We start from the raw sequence: 22,679 nt of genomic DNA on the forward strand, positions 1-22,679 counted from the left end.
ACTCTCTGAGCTCTGAGTCTAGTACAGACATCCTTTAGGGTCGAATAGCAGCTAGGCATAGCAATTTTGACCCAACATTTGAAGAGTACTTTTCAGAGTTCTCTTCTTGTTGTGTTTCCCACACCGTACTCAAGAAGTATCGGATCCGAAGGGCTTTGGCCTCAGCTCGTGCGCTGTGCCCCTTTCCCGAGTCTTGCCCCTTATTTCAGAGTGCTAGAGTATCGCGTCTAGTGAGACAGATAAGTATCATAACAGATCCGTTAAGGCTTCCGGATATCGAACGTATAGAGTAACGGCTAATCCAGATCGGATCTGAACTAGAAACTAACGGGTGAGGACTGTCCGAAGACAGAGACGGATATATAGACTATATGAATCAATCCTAAGTCTCGGATTAGACAAGAGTATCGTACTCAAGTCTGGACGGATAACGGAGGGACTTAGAGTCCAGACAGAATGAGTGCAATCTAAGATGATATTTGAACTGATCTACTACAGCGCATGTACAAGGGTTTATATACTACGGATAACTAACGGAATGATCAATAAGCAAAGGTGCGAGGCTATGTACGAAGTATAAGCAAAGTATGTGTACAACATATTGGTAAGTCGGATGGATAACGTATCATAACCGGGAATGAAGTCTAAGCTAAAGCGGATCAGTAAGCATAACAGAAGTAAAGGATAACCAGTATACCGGTGTGGGAAACACAACAAGAAGAGAACTCTGAAAAGTACTCTTCAAATGTTGGGTCAAAATTGCTATGCCTAGCTGCTATTCGACCCTAAAGGATGTCTGTACTAGACTCAGAGCTCAGAGAGTAGAAATATCATCAAGCAAAAGACTGATTCAGACTGGTACTGACACTGGTGAAAGGGAGACATGATTATGTAAGCAGTAAAAATGCGAACATAAACTAAGGAAAGTGGGTAAGTGAAGGTAAGTAAAAAGGGGGAATATCAGCCCAGGGAAAACTATATTGTCACAACGGTCTTAACAGTATATTCAAACTCATACCTTTCCGAGTTACTTACACCTATCATGCCTCCAACATCTGGAAAAACACTATTTCTCTTTGTATCATAAGTAGTCATAGTTGTATTACACATACTGCCCAAAGCACCTAGAGGTATATACCTGTGCAAGACAAGTGCCTATCTTTTAAAGACACATAGAGTACTAGTAAGGCTCCTAGAGTAATATATATATATAACTACGATAGTCAATCCAGCTTGTATGACTGTATTAGTTTCTTGATATATAAGTTGTATTAGCTCTTGGGACTATGAAATTCATATTGCTGCTGACGCTCTTATTGCTATTCAAGCTTTGAATGTTATAGGAGATTTCAATGATATAGATGCTATCAAAGCTACTACTACTTATCAAGCTGCAGACACTTCTAGTGCATCATAATCTACATCAATCTTACCCTCCTGTCTACCATTCCCACCTTCACCTTCACCATCATCCTCTATATGAAGAAGATAGGTCATATTAGATTCTTCCCTGTAGATGTTGAAGCATGAGGAAAGCTACATGTGAAAAATAAAGACACTCACAGAACATTCTGGTACATCTCTTCCCTCATTTTCATCGTCCACCTTGGAGCCTTCTCCTGAAGATTCTTGAGAAAGCGTAAGTAGAATTGATACCTGCATTATATGTTAATATAGAGGAGTGTCTGTCAGAAATTGAAATTAAATACTTTGGTTTGTAATACACATCTCTGAAGTCTTTTTTGACAAAAACTCCAGTCTCCCAGCAAGAGAGAGCGCACTCCATCTAAGATATAGATAAGCTAACACATGATATCTAATACAAAAAAATTACCTTACCACTGATGCGATTAGCGCAAGGAGGGGTAGAGGAGAGTTTCTGAAGTGTTGGACGTAACGAACCCCATCAGGGTTATTGCCTATAAAAAACAGGCGGTACATGTGCAGGAAAAAATGATTGCCAAAAGGTTTTTTTGCGGTTAAAAGTTTTATTCTAGAATAGAAAATTAGATGGCATGCACTCATAGAAAAACTTACCTTGATGTCCAAGTCACCAGAAATAAAAGGCAAAGAAATGTCATCTTCACCTTCACCTCCCTTTCGGACTTTCTTAAGATCCTTTAGCATCCACTCAACTGCCTCCACAATATCGTCCCTCTTCATCCCTGAAAGTCCCAATGCATCACCTATAGTCTCCCTAGCCTTGTTGGCCACCGTTCCTCTCATAGATGAGACGCCCTTCCACATCTGATGATATAAGTTAGAATTAAGTCAGTGGAGAAATAAAGAGGTGGTACGTAGTCTATGAGCATCTCTTTGGTCTTCACCACCTTAGACTCTCACTCCATATGTTGTTTTAGTTCCTTGCGTGAAGCTACAGCTTCCTCCAAATGCTTCCAGGAGAAAGAAGCTTTTGTGGTGCTGTCAGGAAAAGTGTTTTGAGTTGCAATATACATGCGTAGATAATCATGTCCTGCTATAGCAAGATCTCTGATACTCTTCTCCAGTATAGACAAAGTGACTTTCTCCTTTCTGGTGCCATTGGGAGATCTCTTGCGCTTGCCAGTAGGTGGTCCCTCTTCACTGATCTCAATGATCTTGATGTACAGCATTTATCAGTCAAATCATATATCCCAAGCCAACTTAATACTTACACCATTATTATTGCCCTCCTCTCCATTCTCCCCTCTGCTTTCCTGATTATCCTCAGTATTTGAAACACCTGCTAATCAACTAGGTTTACAAAATATTCAGATGTGATAATAAAAGTAAGCACTCACTTTCTTTATTTTTGTCATGACTTTCTGTCTCCTGGCTCTGGTCCTGGTCCTGGTCCTCTTCATCAGAGTCAATACGTCTAGATCTAGACTTAGAGTTGACAATAGGAGGTAGACTTCTTGCTAGAGCCTCCTCATCTTCATCTAGGTCGTCGTCAATGAGATCAGTAGGTGGGTTCCTCCTGATGCGCTTAGGAGAGGAGGGTTGGGAAGACTCTTCCTCCTCTGTCTCTTGGGACAATCTGTGAGCAGCTAGTTTTCTGGATTCTGGTGACAGTGAATTTTGTATGTGTATTTTTTTAAGCTAGACTTACCTATTTTCTTTTGGACTTCAGCAGTCTTGTTAGCTTCCACACGTTCAGCTTTGTGTAGCCTTTCCAGTTCTGTCCTCATAGACTGTAGTTCAGCTGCTGACATAGTAATTTCATCTTGATTGATGCTCTCCTGTCTCCCAGTGTGAGCCCTACCACCACGTTGAAGGATCTTCAACTCAGCTGAGGGTGCAGCTGATATAATTGTTGAAGGGAGGAAAATATGAGTGCAATATGTTCGTCCCTTAGGGGAAGCGGAGAAAGCAAATATCCACTGGTCAACTCTAGGGGGAATGCGCAAAGTGCGTGATAAGGCGAAAGCGCGGGAACAAAGGCGCTATAGGCGCGCGAAGCGCGGGAAAGTCACGCGTCGAAAAGCGGAACTGGGTGAAAGCGGTATGCGAGCGATAGTGAGATGTTAAGACGTGTACTGAGATGCTGATAAGACAACTGATGCGGATATGGCCACTAGAGCTAACTGCTACTAGGGCTTGCGATGATTTATTCAAAACATAATAAAAACTCGGAGATGGTGACTGTCTATGATGATGGTGGTCCGTGGTAATGTGTGTTCTGTAAAGTAAAAATGTGTAATGAAAAATGTGTACCAAGTGAAAATAAACATGGTACGATGTTGAAATAAATGATAAATGGAGAAATGCATACCTGGGAACTTGGTTGGACATGGGAAAACACAGTGGGAAGTCAGGCGCCCTATGGCGCTTAGGCGCGGGAAAATTCGCCTAAAGCGTGCGCAAGTTGCGCAAGTGTCGCCTATGTCGCGGAAGTGTCGCCTAAGTCGTGCGCGTCGCGCGAACGTCGCGTTTATCGCGCAAGTGTCGTGTTACATGCATGATACTGTAGACTCGACCTATGTTGCAATATGTGCCATTGTGAGGCTACCCAGGATCGAGTCTCTACAACGTCCTCCACGACTTGAAGAACTTTTGTTAGTAGAGCTAGTCCTATTTGTAGGAGAGGACTTTGTAGGCCTGGCTTTAGGGGGCATGTCAGAGAACTATGAAGAGCACAGAATTAAGGCATTGAAAATGCTAGGACTGGTAGTATGAAGTGAACCAGAGTTACTCCCAGGCAAATGTCAGCATATTTGTTTCTCAGTACGTCCCAAGGGACAACAGCCTACTAGGGTTAGATTGCAAAATATGTTACGTTATGTTACATATTGCTTATGATAGACATATCATACATCTCCTCATACCCTATTGTTACCATCTTCATCTACATCTACATCTACATCATCTAGCAAACCTATGCAGCCTTCAGATACCCAACGCCTTTAATACCCCATCAGTCAAACTATCCTTCCACTGCCTGCCCTCTTTTAATCTCCATGGCTCCTCTTCCACTGGTCTTGTCCATACCACTCTTCCCGCCATACATGAGGATGAAGGTGATGATTAGTCTCAACTTCTAATGCTACTCCACCTTATATCATGTAGTACATATTCTTTATCTTTACCTTGTGTAGTCTGAGAATAGGAATTTTCAAAGCGCACAATCAAAATATTATTGAGAAACATGAGGTTATAGGTAAGGATAAGCTACTACATACTCAATGGAAATGTTCATTAGGTGCCCAGCCATTGTGTGTGTCCTTCCAAGTGTCAAAGCTTTTATCTGTATGCATCACAAAGGAGGCACGCTTCCCCTCATATGGTAAGTTAAAATGCGTAGTTTCACCAGAACGGAACATAGCAAAGTCACCACTGCGAAGTTCCAAAACCAAACGTTGCTCGAACATAACCAAAGCCCCACCCCTGAAGTCGCCCAATGGAAGGACAACACAAAAGTCCTTGTCAAACCTATCGCGATGACCGAGGGTAGAAACATTGAGGTTGACGACAAGTGAGAGAAACGGTGTCACAGGTGATACTTCACCGCCTGGTAGATCTTGAGCAAGTTCAACCAGGACCTCGTACTCTGTGGGCAAGCATTCCTTGATCTGCCTTGGTGTCAATATCACTCACACCCTACAATAGCAAACGACTCACCACTTCATCAATCCATTCAAAAACCTCACCAAACGCCAGGAGAATATTTTCGTATAGTTGTTGGTGCTCCAGGATATCTCTTGACTGGTAGGGTAAAGTTTGGGTGTGGTTTGTCCTACTAACATCCTCTCTGCTCATATAGTGAGGATGAATATCAGTAGGAGCTTGATCACCCTGTGTCATGTTCAGTTATTGTCTCACAGGGAATTAATGTTGATACCCACCTTTGTAACGTAGCAATTCCAAATAGAAAAGTGCAGGCAATGAAATGGACTTTCAAGAACCTTCTCCGCCACCTTCTTCAAGGTAACACCGTCACAATGCTGGATTTGCTCGTCCTGATCTTGACAGTCTTCTGCCTGAAAGTCGTCCTTCAATTTGCGCACACACAAGACCTCGTTTCCGTCAAAGCATGCAAGGAATGAACTGAGGAGGTTACTGCGGATGGATTCGGGTAGGGTTGGACAGACGAAGGCCATTAGACTGTCGTCTGCATTTCTCAGATCAAGTGCACTATGGAGGGGTTAGTTTGATTTACACATGGCGATTACATCGACTTGACTTACCCTTCGAACACATCCATAGGAATGCGCAAATATGTGTCTGTCTCCTCACTGCTGCCATTGGCATATCTTTGGTCTAACTTAGTATGCACATGAGCGTCGCAATTGGAATACAAATTCTAGCACACTCACCTTATCACGCAAATCATCAAGATCTCGGATGACTTTGCCAGCTTCTGCCCTTGCTCACTCCTGTTCGGTCCAAAAGATGTTCTCCTGTCGATCGGTCTCAGCAGAGAACTTGCGGTTGTCGGGATGATCATGGTCAAAGGTCGTCCGGATGACAGTAACCCCTGGTATCCCGCGAAGGGCTTGATCCACAGAATGTATGGTGTAATATGAGTAACCGGGGTTGAGCCTATGATCCATGCTAATGTTACCATCACCTCTGATAACAATTATCACCTGCACTACTGCAGTAGTGCAGGCGATCCAGGAGTCGGTATGTCGAGGAGGAAGAACATAATTGCTGTCGTAAAAATGGTCAGGGCATGTGATTATTTAAACAATGAACTACGTACTTTTGCTTGAAAGCATCCAAAACTTTGTTGGTGAACGATAGGTTGGTACAATCTAGGGTCTCATCTAACCCAATGCTGGCCAGGAGCGAAGGGCAGAACACTTTTTCAAGGGACAGAGGCAGATGAGATCTGATCCAAGCAATTGCAGGGATTATGCGCTCAAGAATCAATGTAGGTGTTTCTGGGTGAGGACGCCATTAGTTAATGAAGCCTGATGATGAAGGGGGCTCACTGCATGTTTCCGGCTGTCGCAGCATCTTTCCAACTTCCCATGGAACACGACCTCCCAGTGTTGCGATTTTCCATCGCATGTCAAGGCCTGCGATCAGAACCAAGACGTAGATAGATCCACCAGTGGCAAGCGATATGAACTTGCATCTGATTGTGTTCCAACAATTGAAGGTAGTCTGGGCAGGGGCATTGGGCAACTGAGCAACATGGCCGTTGTAAACCCGACAAATGCTAGAGCGCTCCTTGTAGGAGTTGATGAGGCTAAAATATGATGAGTCAATGTGAGAAGGTAATGCTAAGTAAAAGCTTGCCTTTGACATTGTATCGATAGCTGCATATATGTGAGCATTGCGACAAAGCTGGACCCGGTGTAGAGACTCGATCCTGAGTAGCCTCACAATGGCATATATTGCACTGTAGGTCGAGTCTACAATACTATGCATGCAACGCGACACTAGCGCGATAAACGCGACGTTCGCGCGACGCGCACGACTTAGGCGACACTTCCGCGACATAGGCGACACTTGCGCAACTTGCGCACGCTTTAGGCGAATTTTCCCGCGCCTAAGCGCCATAGGGCGCCTGACTTCCCACTGTGTTTTCCCATGTCCAACCAAGTTCCCAGGTATGCATTTCTCCATTTATCATTTATTTCAACATCGTACCATGTTTATTTTCACTTGGTACACATTTTTCATTACACATTTTTACTTTACAGAACACACATTACCACGGACCACCATCATCATAGACAGTCACCATCTCCGAGTTTTTATTATGTTTTGAATAAATCATCGCAAGCCCTAGTAGCAGTTAGCTCTAGTGGCCATATCCGCATCAGTTGTCTTATCAGCATCTCAGTACACGTCTTAACATCTCACTATCGCTCGCATACCGCTTTCACCCAGTTCCGCTTTTCGACGCGTGACTTTCCCGCGCTTCGCGCGCCTATAGCGCCTTTGTTCCCGCGCTTTCGCCTTATCACGCGCTTTGCGCATTCCCCCTAGAGTTGACCAGTGGATATTTGCTTTCTCCGCTTCCCCTAAGGGACGAACATATTGCACTCATATTTTCCTCCCTTCAACAATTATATCAGCTGCACCCTCAGCTGAGTTGAAGATCCTTCACCGGTTTGCTGGTGTGAGATTGAATGACAGTGTGCTATCGTTTCTCCTATGGAACCACCACCTAAGTTGACGTAGTGGGTGCTTTTGAGATAAGACGCAATCTCCTTAACCCATGCCCCAACATTGAGAGAAGGGGAGGCGGCATCTATGTGAGGAGTGGCAAGGGCTCCAATGAGGGCATCAGCGGTAATGTGGTTGGAATGAACTGCCCTAGCCCGTTCCCTCCAGTTCGCATTTGCAACAAGGGGGCGCCCGCCACGAGGACAATTGGGGCCAAGGGGGGGACATTGCCATCATCAGGACGAGCATACGGATGTTGACGAACCTTCCTGGTATCTGGTCGGATTGCACCACCTTCAAACTCATCCCTCTCCTCTCCATCATCTATACCTACAACCTCATCATCATATCCAATGTTGCTGTCAGGACCGACACTGTCTTGCAAGAATAAGTCAACTTCTTCAAAGTCACTGATGGTGTGCTTGTCCGTGGGAAGGGTTCCATCACCCACAAAAGGTTAGGGCGAAGGCATCATGCCAGAAACCGGTGTTGGAAAGGCAGATGTTGGAGGTGGTGTTGAAGGTGATGAAAGGGAAACTCCGGTATGAATGGAAGAACTCGGGGTTGGAGGGGTGACAATATGATGAAGGCGCAAATTGTATACTCTATGTAGCAATGATGACAACATGTCACTATGGTGCCGCGCCTGAACTAAACCTAAAAGCACTTGCTCAAAGAAAATAAGTTCTTCTGTAGTTAGCTGCAATGTAAAGATTTTCTGATTGCACATACTTGAGTCTGCGTTGGGAAGTGTTGTCGGCAAAATCTGAGTTGGGCTCATCGTTGAATCACCTGTGATCGGACGATGAGCAATGATTTCCCACGCATGTATCCCATAATTCAGATTATCTTCTATCCATCGATAAGGCAGAATGGTCAACCGCGGAGGTAAAGAACCTTTCGCTGTGGTTGATCTATCATGATTACAGATAGGTGAGTAGAACTTTGCATTCTTCATCAGAGAACTCACCATATAACTTCGCATATCTAGCTCATCCTTCCTCCCTTACGCACTTCAAATCTTCGAGTGATCATGGATGCTAGTAGAGTCCCAGACCGTGTCAGAGTTGCAGGTGTTAATGTGAGCACTACGATTTCTGGCTGAGTAATCAGCGCCTATGTTCACTCTCTTGGAAACAGAGTGCTGTGGCAACCTCTGCTTTGTCTTCCGGTCACTACAACTTCAGGGAGAAAGACCTCACATTGCGGTGTTTTCCTACAAACGGCCTGCGCATTGTTAAAGTGAGTTCGTCTCTGTATCGTTATTGCAGTAAAGCTAAATAATATATCAGATGCAAGGTCTGTCAGGCTTGTCTCGCCGAAATATCGAACAACATGCGACACACGCTATCATGGACGATATCCTTCGCAAAGAGATTGCGGCGCCAGATGAAACCCAGAGGTATTCCATAGATGCTACCTTGGTGGTATGGGGAAACAAGGTGTGGGTTTCCAATGCCGGTTTGTGTATCCCTGAGCAAATGAATATTGTAAGTACCTCTTAACTCACAGGAAGTGGCTATCGCTCATATTCTTGGTGAAGCTTCTTGCAGTTCTTCAAGTGCTTGGTATCCTCGATATCCAACTGCAAATGCAGACAACGGTAACCCAGTGGAACGTGCCCAAGCAGGATGCCCAGGACGACAGGCAAGTGATGGCCACCATTCAGCGTGCTATTGGAGAGATTCTAGACAGCAACATCACACCGCAAACAGTCAAGATTCATCCAAGACCTTTGCCCAACCTAGTCCCTGGCCCAGATTTCAATGCTTCCACACCACCGGCATTTCATGAAAGTGATGTTGCATATTTGTACTGGACCATTTCTGTAGTTGTCTGGGCATACCTTCGCTCTAGTTTCGTTATGAGCCACTTCCCATCCTTGTATGTTTCTGATCTTCCGGATCCACGCAGAGTCATCTCCCTCGCCCATAACTATGTCGCCCGTCGTCGTAAGCCGGATATTGCCGTGGTTCATCACTGCACAGCTTCGTGTGTCTCGGAGTGAGGTAAGATTCCATGACTCATTCTACCATTATCTTATCATTGAATCGCCAATCATCATATAGGTGAAGTGAAGTATGCTTCATCAAGCGAGCTCCGAGTCGCAGCACTATGATATGTCATTGATCAAAGCTGGTTCATGATGATGTCTTCTTACTCCCGTCGCTTCTGTCTTGGGTTCACCCAGTGCGGTCCCCTCCTCACACTCTGCCTCACCGATCGTGGTGGGAACTGCACGACTAAAGATGTCAATGCTTCAAAGGCAGAGGACATCGCAATTTTTATCCAGGCGGTCGCTCATTTCACCCTTGCTCCAGACGATGAACTTGGGGATGATCGATTCTTCCCAACATTCTCTGGGTTGTTTGAGATGACTTTCCCTACCATCGTCAAGGGCGATCCTAACAAATACTTAAACAAGTTGATGATCGAGAGCCACCTCTTTCACTCATTCTCTTTCACTGGCAAAGGAACCCAGATCCTCCTTGCCAAGCCCGCCATTCCATCCGCTGGCCAATATCCCCAACATGTTGTGGTGAAGGACTCCTGGCCCACACCCGCCGAAACGCACGAGGCCTACCTCATCAGGCATATATGTTGAAGATGAGGAATTGTGAGTGGGTCTATACTGAAAAATATAAGATAAGTCGCCTGCAGTAGTCCTCGAACGCGAGTAGAAGTCGGCCCAAGAGGATCTTTACTGAGTCTTTTCCTCGAGTAAATGCAAGGGGATGCACTGAACGAGTCAGCAAGGGAATCTGCGCAAAGCGCGGGTGCAAGACGCCTTGTAAACGCGAAACGCGCGTTAACGCGACGAAAGGCGAAAGCGCGACGTAGGCGGAACCGCGAGGCGGAACAAGCGCGCTATAGGCGTTAGTGAAGAGGCGGAAGTAGCGTGAAGGTCTCTCCAGATTTTCTCAAGAGAGCTTGTTGCAAAAGAATAGAGAGTCGCGCAGTGGTTGTGTTGCAAATGAATAGAAATTGATTCACAGTATACACTGATGCAGGATGATGGGATGTAGTGAGTAAGTAAGTAAGTGAAAAATCTATCAGAGTCCCCATGTCTAAGGTAAATGTTCCCAGGCGCTGAGCCGAAGCGGAAGCGAAGCGAAAAAGAGTTGTTGTGTTGTAGAATAAGGAAATATGTGTAAACAGACGAGGTATATAGCTAAAGTCAGTTGAAAAGATAAAGGGAGACGCACCAGCGGATCATAGAGGGACAGGACAGGACGTGCGGAGGACAGGCGACTTGGAAAAGCGAACGCGAAGGTAAAGCGCGAAAGCGCGCGCAAAGGCGCCGTAGTAACATGAAAGGCGCTATAGAGGCGCGCTATAGGCGCCAGATGCGCGGATGCGCGGATTAGGCGGAAGCGTTGCGCGTTTAGCGCGTTTAAGTCGCCTTGTCGTATATAGCGCGCGTTAGTGGAGACGAAGTGGAAATACGGCCTTTGTGAGGCTACTCGCAATGGAGTCTCTACAACGTGAATGCCTCACACAAACCAAGCGCAGCCAATTGCATGTTGACGCCGAACTTCACAAGGACCTGACCATGCTCGACATCCCTGACGTCCTTCATGAGTATTTCTGCCAATCTGTCAATCCCAACAATGGAGAGCTGGTGCATGAGGCTACCAATGTGCGATGGTCGTGCGCAGTAATAGATCTGAATGACGGTGATGTCATGATGCTGCAAGAAATGTTTGAGCATAGGCTGCGTTATCGTCTGGTTTTCAAAGACGTTGTAGTAGACTCTACCTGGTTTTCTTCCACAAGGGAGTACCTCACATGCATTATGCATAACTTGGAAGGTATGATCATTCAACGCATCTCATCGAGACATGAAACTCATACCATCGTACATTGTACAGCATACCGATTCGCGGAGAGAGTTGCCCAGGTTCTCCACAAGGACATTATGCCTTCAAACCTCTGGATTGTCATCGACAACGCCTCTGCAGAGGCTGCCGTCCCTGGGTGGGTTGGCAATGATCCCCCTCTCCCAAGGCAAGCGCAGTTAGGCAATTTCGGGCTTGGATTCAAGCCCTCAGACAGTTGCAAGTTTGCCAAGCTACTCACTGAAAAACCGGCGAAGACGTGTAGGATAGAGACTGGCGATGGTGGTGGCACAGGTGGGTTGATGCGTGCTGGCAACGCCACCATCAAGAAGGAGCGCGCTGCCAAGCTCAAGGATAAGCCATCGCAAGCGATGGATCGCTCAGTGAGTAATGACATTTGCCTCATGACTATCTGGCATCACTCATGAGTTTGATGTTGTTGCAGGGATCGCCCTTGTACATGAGCAACGAGACACTCGCGGACCCATTCGGCCAGTTCATCGTGCACACCTCAAAGCACGACTTGGAGGGGTTCTGGTGGTCAATGTTGTGGGTGACCATCAACTGTGAAGGTCCCTACAGTCAGCTTGTCGACTGGCAGAACAATCATTTCAAGAGGTCAAGCAATGCTGTGGTGATGTTTACTCATCCCTTGGCTCCCTGGACGTGACCACCCAAATGGCTTCGCAATGGGATTCAAAACATCACATACCAAGACATTCTTACAGACTGCCTCGCCTCGCTGGGCAACTGGAGGTTTTACCAATGTCTCATTCACCCCTTCTGGCATGACCCTGCAATTCCTCATGGGCTGGAAGAGATGTTTCACATATTCATGCCTGCCAATCTCATCCGTGAGAGTTATGAGACCCTTGACGCTGAACGTGATTTTGTTCCCTATGTTCCATTGGACGACTCAGCTGTGGGCGCGACTCATGAAATGATGATCAATATCATCAAGCATATGCTCAAGGACATGAAAGATGAAGCTCCACCATCTCCCAAGGTTATTGAAGACGCACGTGAGCGTTACCAGGCAAGGTTGCGTCATGATTTTACCAATGATGATGCGGAGGAAATTCGTACTCGCCAAGAGCGTAGTGCCTCTCGTGAATCCTGCCAATCTCAAAATAACAGGCGCCCTGGCCTCATGATTCCCCCAGGCGTTCCAGGTAGTCAATCCTCTCCTCCCCCTACTTTCGGCATCTTTCATTCATCTGGGTCCCCCGACTCCCCTCACTTTCTTGCGGAGGACTTGGCCAGTCTTCCTCGTGCATCTGCTGCCTCTCGGGCAATGAAGTCCTTTAACATGTCCTCCACGCCTTTGGCTCAGGTCACTGGGAAAAGGCCATACCTTGGGACCTACACACCAAAGCCAGGCAGGTCGTCTGCAGTGTCTGCGCCATCTCCTGCTGTTGACTCAGTGGATAGAGTGAGGCTCAGGACAGATACAACAATGTCTTTACCGTCTTCATCTACATCTACATCTACATCATCTAGGGTTCCTACGCAGCCTTCAGATACCCAACGCCTTCAATACCACATCAGTCAGACTATCCTTGGGCCTGATTTTTTCCACGGCCTACCCTCTTTAATCTCCATGGCTCCGCTTCCACCGGTCTTGTCCATACCACTCTTCCCGCCATACATGAGGATGAAGATGGTGATGAAAACAATAGGTCCAGGAAGAAACCGCGCTGGCAAGGTCTTTGATATCCATATGTTTTTGCAACGTTTGTAGTTCTCTCATGTTGTTCTCTAATGTTTTCCTAGTCATTCTTAGATTGTTTCCTTAGCTTCAATTGCATCATATGTATCACACTACACACAGATTGATATGGAGTTCATTGTTTGGTATTGTTGTCATAAAATGCAGCAGTGATTCAACGTTGAGCAGACTAGCGTGCTCATCACAACTCACAATGACCAGACAACAATTTGTTGTTCCTAGGAATCTTCCATATCCTTGTCCAGCTTCCTGTGGTAAATGCTTTCAGACTGAACAAGGTTGCAATCATCATATCAGTACTGCCAGATCCTGCGCTTGGTACAAGAAAGGTAAACTAGCTGAAGTCTGTAGTACTGAGCCACCAGAGGATGAGCTGGAGCCTGAAGATGTGCTAGGGGACTTATACCAGGAGATGTTTGACCTGGTCCCTGCTCAACTAGGTATGTATATGAATTTTTAAATAAATAGGCAGAAACTGAAGTATACGCCTATTAGATGATAATTATTATTATGATGATGGTGATGTTAATACAGAGCCAATTGCTGGCCCAGGACCATCCTCCAGACATGGACTATTGGAAGATGAAGATGATAACAGAGTAGAAGTTGTTCATTTGACAGCTGGAAAGGTCATTAGAATGGATTCTACACTTCATGAAAGATGGCAAAAGCAATTTGGAGTGCAGAAGAAGAATGAAGAGGAAGAACAGGGTGCTTTTCATCCCTTTGAGAGTCGCTTGGACTGGGAGGGATAGGACATGGGGCTTTGGATCGTCTATTAGCTATTCCAGGGGTTAGTAGACTTATACTCTACAAAAATAATGACATCCTACTGATCCAATACCAGGTGCAAGAAAGATTAGGTCTATCTTATCACAACACTAGAGCACTGCACAAGTCTCTGGACGTCATCCCTCCCAGGGCTGAGTGGCATTCTAAGAAGTTAGCCTTTGAAGATCGCCCAAATGACGAATATAATAAATATTATCGGAATCCCATTGATGCTATACAATCACTACTTGGAAACCCTGTCCATGCCAAAGACATTGTATATCGCCCCAAAAAAATCTTCAGGGATCATACAAAATCAGTGAGAATATATAATGAAATGTGGTCAGGAAAATGGTGGCATGCTATTCAGGTATGCGTTCTCAGACATATCTAATATCAAGATTTTTAATGCAAAGTTCAGAATCGTCTACCAGTAGGGGCTGCTCTAGCTCCTGTGATAATTGCTACGGACAAAACACAGCTCACTCAGTTCTCCTCATCAAAATCAGCATATCCTATCTATTTGACGTTGGGAAATATTCCTAGAGCAATACGTAGGAAGCCATCTCAGCAAGCCTGCTTTCTACTAGGCTACTTATCAGTGGACAAGATTCTCAAGGACGATCTATCCAGTCGTGAAGTGTCTTCAAGAGCACAGAGACTTTTTCATGATTCCTTGCGAATTATCCTGGAACCCCTAAAATTAGCAGGTGCTGAAGGAGTGGAGATTACAGGTGGAGATGGATGTGTACGCCTCATCTTTCCTGTCCTTGCCTGCTATGTTGCAGACTACCCTGAACAATGTCTGGTGACTTGTTCAAAGTACGGTACCTGTCCAAAATGTCAAGCTAGAACTGATGAGCTAGCAGAGCTCAGTCAGTCCACTGTACAGACACAGACATGGACTATGGGCATTATTGAGGAGGCGAAATCATCTACAAATACTAGCTCTGCATTCAAGACTAATGCATGGAAGCTGGGGTCGGAGGAGGAGTCTTTCTACCCTTCTGGCATGGTTTCCCTCACTGCGATATTCATCATTCTATAACCCCTGATGTGTTACATCAACTCTATCAAGATGTATTCAAGCACATGGTAGAATGACTTGAGAATCTCTTGAATGAAGAAGAACTGGACGCCTGTATTAGATCTCTTCCCCCATGTTATGGTCTACGTCACTTCAAGAATGGATGGTCCTCTTTAGGTCAGATTGGAGGAAAGGATCGCAAACATATGGCACGCATTCTGCTGGGCTGTATGATAGGCAAAGTTCCTAGAGATGTGATCATCAGCTATAGGTCATTACTGGACTTTATCTATCTCGCTCAATATCCTTCACATGACGACGACACACTGGCATATATGGAAAAGGCCCTCCAAGATTTTCACTGTCACAAAAATATTCTTTTCAATCTTGGAGTTAGGGAACATCTGGATATCCCAAAAATCCATTCCCTTCTTCATTATGTCGACTCTATCACCTGGTTTGGAACAACCGACAACTACAACACAGAAATGATGGAGCATTTTCACATAGACTTTTGTAAAGAGGGATGGTACGCATCAAATCACTGCAATGAGATGCCTCAGATGATATCCTGGCTAAGTAGAAGAGAGAAGGTGATTTTTTTTAAAATATATTGACGTTCTTTGCTTACAATCTATATCATAGGCATCTTCATTTAAGGCCTATCTTAAAATGACGCTAGAAAATGAAGAGGAAGAATTCACTTACTCTAGATTCAAAGATCAAAATATTCTCATTGCAAAATATCCAGCCAGAAAGAACCAGGACATTCAAGAAATTATGGAGAAACATGCCTGCCCTGGATTTCAACGCAGTCTAACCTACTTCATCAATTCCTTCAATAACAACAATATTGCTGGTGGACGACTCAGAAATGCTTCCCTTCCTTTCAGCTCTTTGGATGTCTTTCATGGTTTCAGATTTAGTCTGAATGATTTGGGCAATGAAGTTGATTTGCATCTGGAGAATGAGGAGATAGATAGTGTCAAGGCTAAACCCAAGAGCTCAGGAAGCCCTGCTAGATTTGATACCGTTGTAGTTATGATCAGTGAGGACTGTGAATCTACTGGATTACAAGGTAAGTGATCCAGTTTTTTTTAAATACTTAAGATTGACTTTATCATTTTAGGTGCTAGGATTGGACGCTTGAAAGTAATTTTCAGATTACCCGTCAAGCTCTATGGTTCCTGGACAGCACCATCTACCTGGCCTTCTGAACCATTGGCATACGTAGAATGGTTTGCCAAACTAAAAACTGCTCCTGAGCCTCATCATGGCATGTATCTTGTTACAAACTCTGTACCATTAGCTGACGGTCATTTACCTGGAGCTATTGTCAAGCTTTCATCTATACATCAGAGTTGTCATTTGATACCTGACTTTTCTAATGGTGTTCTTGCTGAATGGACTACTGATACAGTGTTAGATAAATGCAAAAGGTTTTATTTGAATAACTTCTCTAGCAAGTATTCGTATCAGACAATCTGGTAGACAATTTTTTCTAGTTACTCTGTTTTTCCTATAGTATCCAAAGTGATATTATGACACACAGAGAAGTGCCATTAATATTTATGTCCGTCTTATGATGTAAGATAGCTATGTAAGAGATAGTCAAGTGACTATTACCTAAATAACTATAGTGTTTTTCCAGATGAACCAAGACACAAACAACTCTGCACGCGGTCGGACTTACCTCCCTCCATCGTGATCCGACACCCATAGTCAACACCTTCACCACTTTCTCTCAGCAATGCGTTAGTCGTGGACCCCGCTCAAAACCATATCTGAACTCCTTAATCGTCGACACCCCGGAAACCCCTACGCGCACTCCTGCCACAGGACCTCCGGACAATGATGATGATCCTGATGATGGTGATGATGATTTCCCTGGTAATCCACCCGATGACAATGGTGGTGACCTGGATGATGATCCGGATGATGATGACAATGAAAACGACGGCCTAAACCCACAGGACCACGTTATGCTTTGACTATCAGAAGCCATCGATAACCTCGCTCGCAATAATCGTCGCGCACTCCGCATCCGAAGATTCCAAAGTCAAGGTCCGCAAACCGGATACCTTTGACAGATCCGAACCACGGAAGCTCTGTGTGTTCTTCGTCCAGTGTGAGCTTAACTTCCAGAGCAAGCCTAAGGCTTTCCGTACCGGAAGGGCTAAAGTCAACTTCGCCCAATCCTACCTTAAGGGTATGGCTCTTCAATGGTTTTAACCGGATCTCCTGTCCGATGATTTGGACGATCATCCAGATTGGATGAACGACTATTCCGCGTTCATGCTTGAACTCCAAACCAATTTCGGACCTCACGACCCATCCGGTGATGCAGAAATGCAGCTCGAACAGCTCCACATGCGTGACGGACAGCGCATCAACAAGTACATTGTGGAATTACAGCGTCTTGCTTCACAGGTCTGTGGCTGGGGCGACAGAGCCTTATGACACCAGTTCTATAACAGACTTCCGGCCCGTATCAAGGATGAAATCAGTCGCATGGGTAAACCCTCTACTCTTTCCGAATACAAAACCCTTGCTCAGACTATAGACGCCCAATACTGGGAACGGAAGGGAGAGATCTCCCGAGAGACTAAACCCGCTTCAATCCACTACCCCTAAGCAATCCACTTCTGACTGGACCAATGCCAATGCGTCTGGATCCGGAAATAACAAATCCGGAAACTCCAACTCCAATAACCAGAAATCTGCAAAGCCATCCGTGTCGTCGAGCTCGTCCGCTCCTAGAGTTCCGAACCTTAATTCCAAGCTGGGTAAGGACAGAAAGTTAACATCTGAAGAACGGCAGAGAAGATTGGACAAGAAACTCTGCTTGTTCTGTGGCGGACCCGGCCATATGGCTCGGGAATGCAATAAGTCTACTTCGTGCGCTGCCAAAGGCTGCGCTGCAGTAGTCGCTCTGGAAGTCAAAACCAGAGGTCTCTACTGAGACAAAAAATAGTCCGCGACCCTCCTAGCTCCATGCAGGAAGAGGGTCGCGTTGACTCTTGCCTGCACAAAGGAGTTAAGACTCAACGCTGTTGCGCTCTCAGATCCGACTTCCCTCTGTCCATATGTTTCACTTCCGTTACTTCCATCCGTATCTGATTTTCCAGCTCTTGTAGATTGTGGTTCTTCTCATTGTTTCATAGACACTGCATTCGTCCAAAAACATAAATCCCTACATATCCGATATCTCCAATTCCACTCTGCTTGTTTGATGGTACTTGTAATAATACTATTTCCGAAGCTATAGATTTGTCCGTCCATTTTCCGTCCGGTGTAGTCACCTCCGATATGTTCTACATTACCCCTTTGGATTCATCTTGTTTTATCATTCTTGGATATAGCTGGCTCACCCGACACAATCCATTGATTGACTGGGTTTTGGGCAGCATCGAATTCTGGACGACATCTCATGGAATGCCATCGACCCCTCCGACGTCACTTCCGTCCTCGGATATCCCTCCTTCGATGGAAACCATACCTCCTCCGACTACATCTGTACCCTCCGCTGATAACACCGTTCCTAACATATCCCTAATCAATGCAGTTGCCTTTTGCCAGGCCTGGAAGTTAGAAGGATCGGTCCAGTTCAGTATATACCTTCATCCATCCGGTGTCAATCTCCGGTCCGCGTCTCTCTCGTCCGATCCTCCGGATCTATCCAAAATCCCTTCGGACTATCATGAATCTGCGGATGTCTTCGACAAGGGAAAGGCTGGCCAACTTCCTCCACATTGTCCTTATGATCTGAACATAGATCTGGAAGAAGGAACTAGTCCCCCCCTCGGAACTATCTATTCTCTATCCCCGGTTGAGCTTGCAGCCCTCCGGAAGTTTCTTGATGAAAATATTGCCTCTGGACTCCTCCGCTCCTCATCCTCTCCTCACGGAGCTCCGGTCCTATTTGTCAAGAAAAAGGACGGCTCTCTCCGCCTTTGTGTGGATTTCCGTGGACTCAACCAGATCACTAAGAAAGACCGATATCCGTTACCCCCTCATTGCCGACCTATTAGACTCTCCGAGCCACGCTAAAGTTTATACCAAAATCGACCTCCGATCCGCTTATCATCTCGTCCGGATAGCGGAAGAGGACAAATGGGAAAACTGCCTTCCGAACGCGCTATGGCTCTTATGAATGGTTGGTAATGCCAGAAGGTCTCACTAACGCTCCAGCAGCATTCCAACGCTTTGTCAATGGCATGTTTGCTGATATGCTGGATGTATGCGTTATCATATATCTGGACGACATCCTTATCTATTCCCATGATCTTGCGTCCCACAGACAACACGTCCGAGAGTAAGTACTCTCCGTCGACTCCGTAAACATTGTCTCTATGCCAAACCCGAAAATGCGAATTCCATTCCACTTCCGTTGAATACCTCGGATACCTCCTATCTCCGGACGGCTTGACTATGTCGTCCGAGAAGATCCAAGCTATTACTGACTGGCCGGAACCCCAGAAAGTCAAGGATATCCAGTCCTTCCTTGGATTCACAAATTCTATAGACAGTTTATATTCAACTACTCGGATATCATGGTTCCGTTAACAACGGCTTACACGCAAGGATGCTCCATGGAACTTTTCCAAAGATTGTCGGAAATCCTTCGAAGAACTCAAGAAAGCTTTCACTACCGCTCCAGTGCTTACGCATTGGATGCCGGATGTTCCTGTAGTAGTGGAAACCGATGCCCTCTGACTATGCTATAGCCGGAATACTTTCCATTGTATGTCCGGACTCAAGCTTCGTCCGGTAGCGTTTTACTCTCGTACACTAACCGCTCTGGAACTCAACTACGACACCCACAACAAGGAACTCCTAGCTATATATGAAGCTTTCGGTGTAGAGGACTCGATCCTGAGTAGCCTCACAATGGCATATATTGCACTGTAGGTCGAGTCTACAATACTATGCAGCAACGCGATAAACGCGACGTTTCGCACGACGCGCGCGACTTAGGCGACACTTCCCGCGACATAGGCGACACTTGCGCAACTTGCGCGCGCTTTAGGCGAATTTTCCCGCGCCTAAGCGCTATAGGGCGCCTGACTTCCCACTGTGTTTTCCCATGTCCAACCAAGTTCCAGGTATGCATTTCTCCATTTATCATTTATTTCAACATCATACCATGTTTATTTTCACTTGGTACACATTTTTCATACACATTTTACTTTACAGAACACACATTACCACGGACCACCATCATCATAGACAGTCACCATCTCCGAGTTTTTATGTTTTTGAATAAATCATCGCAAGCCCTAGTAGCAGTTAGCTCTAGTGGCCATATCCGCATCAGTTGTCTTATCAGCATCTCAGTACATCTTAACACTCACTATCGCTCGCATACCGCTTTCACCCAGTTCCGCTTTTCGACGCGTGACTTTCCCGCGCTTCGCGCCATAGCGCCTTTGTTCCCGCGCTTTCGCCTTATCACGCACTTTGCGCATTCCCCCTAGAGTTGACCATGGATATTTGCTTTCTCCACTTCCCTAAGGGACGAACATATTGCACTCATATTTTCCTCCCTTCAACAATTATATCAGCTGCACCCTCAGCTGAGTTGAAGATCCTTCACCGGACCTGGTGACATTATCTAGAAGGCTTGGCCGAGCCTGTAGATGTTGTTACGGACAACAAAAACCTTGAGTACTTCGCCACTACCAAACTCCTCTCCTCCGCTGTCAGGCTCGCTGGGTCGGAATTCCTCCACAGTTCAACCTAATCATCCATTTCCGTCCCGGAAACTCTGAGTTAAACCGGATTCCCTTATAGAAGACGCTGGGACGTCTATCCCAAAGAGGGGGATATAAGGACTACGCTCAAGTTAACCTCATAACTTCCATCCAGTATTCATGTCCGATACAGTTAGCTTCGTCCTACGAGCCTCAACCCTAGCAACTCCGGTTCTAGAGCAGCTGTTCTAATGGATATTGATGACCTTCGGAAAGACATCCTGACCGCACTCCCTAATGACCCTATTGCAACCAACCATCTTCCGGTACCTTCGGATCCGAGATGGACAGTGGACGATAGTGGGTTTCCTCCGTTGCGACAACCGTATATATGTCCCAGAATCCGATAACCTTCGACTTCGCGTCCTCCGTAATACTCATGATCATCCCTTATCCGGACACTTTGGTCAAAAAACCGACCTTAGACCTCATCCGACGCGAGTATACAGTGGCCGGGTATACGCACTATGTTAAGGCCTACGTCCGATCCTGCTAACTATACCTGCGCCCGAGCCAAGGTTCCGAGACATAAACCCTACAGATTGCTCAAACAACTCAGCATACCGGAAAAGCCATGGAATTCCATTCTCTATGGATTTCATAGAGCAACTTCCCGGACTCATCCGGCTGTACAGCCATCCTCGTTATCATAGATCGACTATCCAAGCAAGCAATATTTGTTCCAACTCACGATACCATTACCTCTCCTGACCTCGCTCGCCTGTTCCTACTTCACATGTTTTCCAAGCACGGAGTTCTGTCCCATGTTACCTCGGACGTGGTACAGAGTTCGTATCCCACTTCTTCCGGTCCTTAGGAAAAGCATTGGATATGGTCCTCCACTTCACATCCGGATATCATCCGGAAGGGACGGACAAACCGAGCGTGCCAACCAAACCCTGGAAAATACCTTCGGATATATTGCAATTATCAGCAGGACAACTGGTCGAACTACTTCCCTTAGCAGAATTTGCCTACAATAAGTGCTACTACCGGAGTATCGCCTTTCTTTGCTAATAAGGGTTATCATCCGAACATATCCGTCCATCCGGAACGCGATCTATCCTCCATCCGCGCTCGCGACTATGCTATAGACCTCGACGACCTTCATCAATTCCTCGAGAAGAAATGGCTCATGCCCAAGAAAGATATCAAGGACCTGCGGACGCTAACGGAAACCCTCCGGATATCAATATCGGAGACAAGTCTTTGTCAAGGCTAAGTACTTCCGGTCCACTCGCCCATCTAAGAAACTCTCGGAAAAGAACCTAGGTCCGTTTGAAGTCATATCTCGTCCGGGTACACATTCTTTACCATCCGACTTCCCGAATCCATGAAATCCGTCCATCCCTTTTCCACGTCTCGCAGTTAGAACCATCCGTTCCGAACACAATTCCTAATCGCATCCAGCCCCTCCACCTCCGGTCAAGTCGACGGAGAACCAGAATATGAGATATCCGAAATCCTAGACTCGAAGCTAGACCGTCGTAGACGTCAATGCCAACTCTTATACCTCATCCGATGATCCATATACGAAGGAATGACAAGAGACTTCGTTTACTAGCCACGGAACTCGAAATGTGCCATCTAGTCTCAGCTTTCCACACTGCATATCCAGACAAACCCGGTCCTATTGCTATACAATGAATATACAAAACGGATATACAATACATTAGTAGCAGAGAAAGCGGATCCGAAATCCTTAACCATCCATCTCCATGTCCCCCGCAGATCCAGATCCGGATCCGGATTCATCAGCATCCTCTCAGTGGCCTCGGATTGGCTGCCTCAGTGATCCGAATTCCATTCCGGATCCCCTCAAGAAGGATGTTCTGGAACTCCCTCTGCTGCTCCAAAAACGCCTCCAAGTTGTATTCATCCTCTCCATAGCAGCCCTACTCCCTTCCGCCGCTCCGATACTCTGCTGGAGTAATCCGTTGGTCCGGACCAGCTCCACT

General features: G+C 45.9%; 4 protein-coding genes across 4 annotated transcripts; 3 read left to right on the forward strand and 1 right to left on the reverse strand.

Annotated features, from left to right (window-relative positions):
• Window positions 1-1,386: 1,386 nt before the first annotated feature.
• DFJ58DRAFT_844154 (uncharacterized protein) lies at window positions 1,387-3,774 on the reverse strand (the record flags this gene model as incomplete). The annotated part of the gene is made up of 9 exons (XM_041393046.1): window positions 1,387-1,510; window positions 1,564-1,656; window positions 1,710-1,786; window positions 2,038-2,247; window positions 2,379-2,597; window positions 2,655-2,722; window positions 2,781-3,044; window positions 3,092-3,372; window positions 3,755-3,774. The coding sequence occupies 9 exons, from the start codon at window positions 3,772-3,774 to the stop codon at window positions 1,387-1,389; spliced, it is 1,356 nt and encodes a 451-aa protein (XP_041240602.1).
• Window positions 3,775-8,075: 4,301 nt separating this feature from the next.
• On the forward strand, window positions 8,076-9,610 carry DFJ58DRAFT_731387 (uncharacterized protein; the record flags this gene model as incomplete). Its single annotated transcript, XM_041386028.1, has 5 exons — window positions 8,076-8,144; window positions 8,594-8,683; window positions 8,743-8,844; window positions 8,895-9,092; window positions 9,146-9,610. 5 exons carry the CDS (start codon window positions 8,076-8,078, stop codon window positions 9,608-9,610), a joined length of 924 nt encoding a protein of 307 aa, XP_041240603.1.
• Window positions 9,611-9,751: 141 nt separating this feature from the next.
• Window positions 9,752-10,207, forward strand: DFJ58DRAFT_731388 (uncharacterized protein; the record flags this gene model as incomplete). Its single annotated transcript, XM_041386029.1, has 1 exon — window positions 9,752-10,207. The coding sequence occupies one exon, from the start codon at window positions 9,752-9,754 to the stop codon at window positions 10,205-10,207; it is 456 nt and encodes a 151-aa protein (XP_041240604.1).
• An 864-nt stretch (window positions 10,208-11,071) lies between these two features.
• DFJ58DRAFT_731389 (uncharacterized protein) lies at window positions 11,072-14,989 on the forward strand (the record flags this gene model as incomplete). Its single annotated transcript, XM_041386030.1, has 10 exons — window positions 11,072-11,414; window positions 11,475-11,824; window positions 11,887-12,022; window positions 12,170-13,174; window positions 13,372-13,488; window positions 13,536-13,610; window positions 13,666-13,881; window positions 13,953-13,963; window positions 14,018-14,311; window positions 14,363-14,989. 10 exons carry the CDS (start codon window positions 11,072-11,074, stop codon window positions 14,987-14,989), a joined length of 3,174 nt encoding a protein of 1,057 aa, XP_041240605.1.
• Window positions 14,990-22,679: the final 7,690 nt, after the last annotated feature.

Source organism: Suillus subalutaceus, assembly GCF_016647625.1.
Source record: "Suillus subalutaceus strain FC151 chromosome Unknown DFJ58scaffold_104, whole genome shotgun sequence".
Taxonomy (NCBI): Eukaryota; Fungi; Basidiomycota; class Agaricomycetes; order Boletales; family Suillaceae; genus Suillus; species Suillus subalutaceus.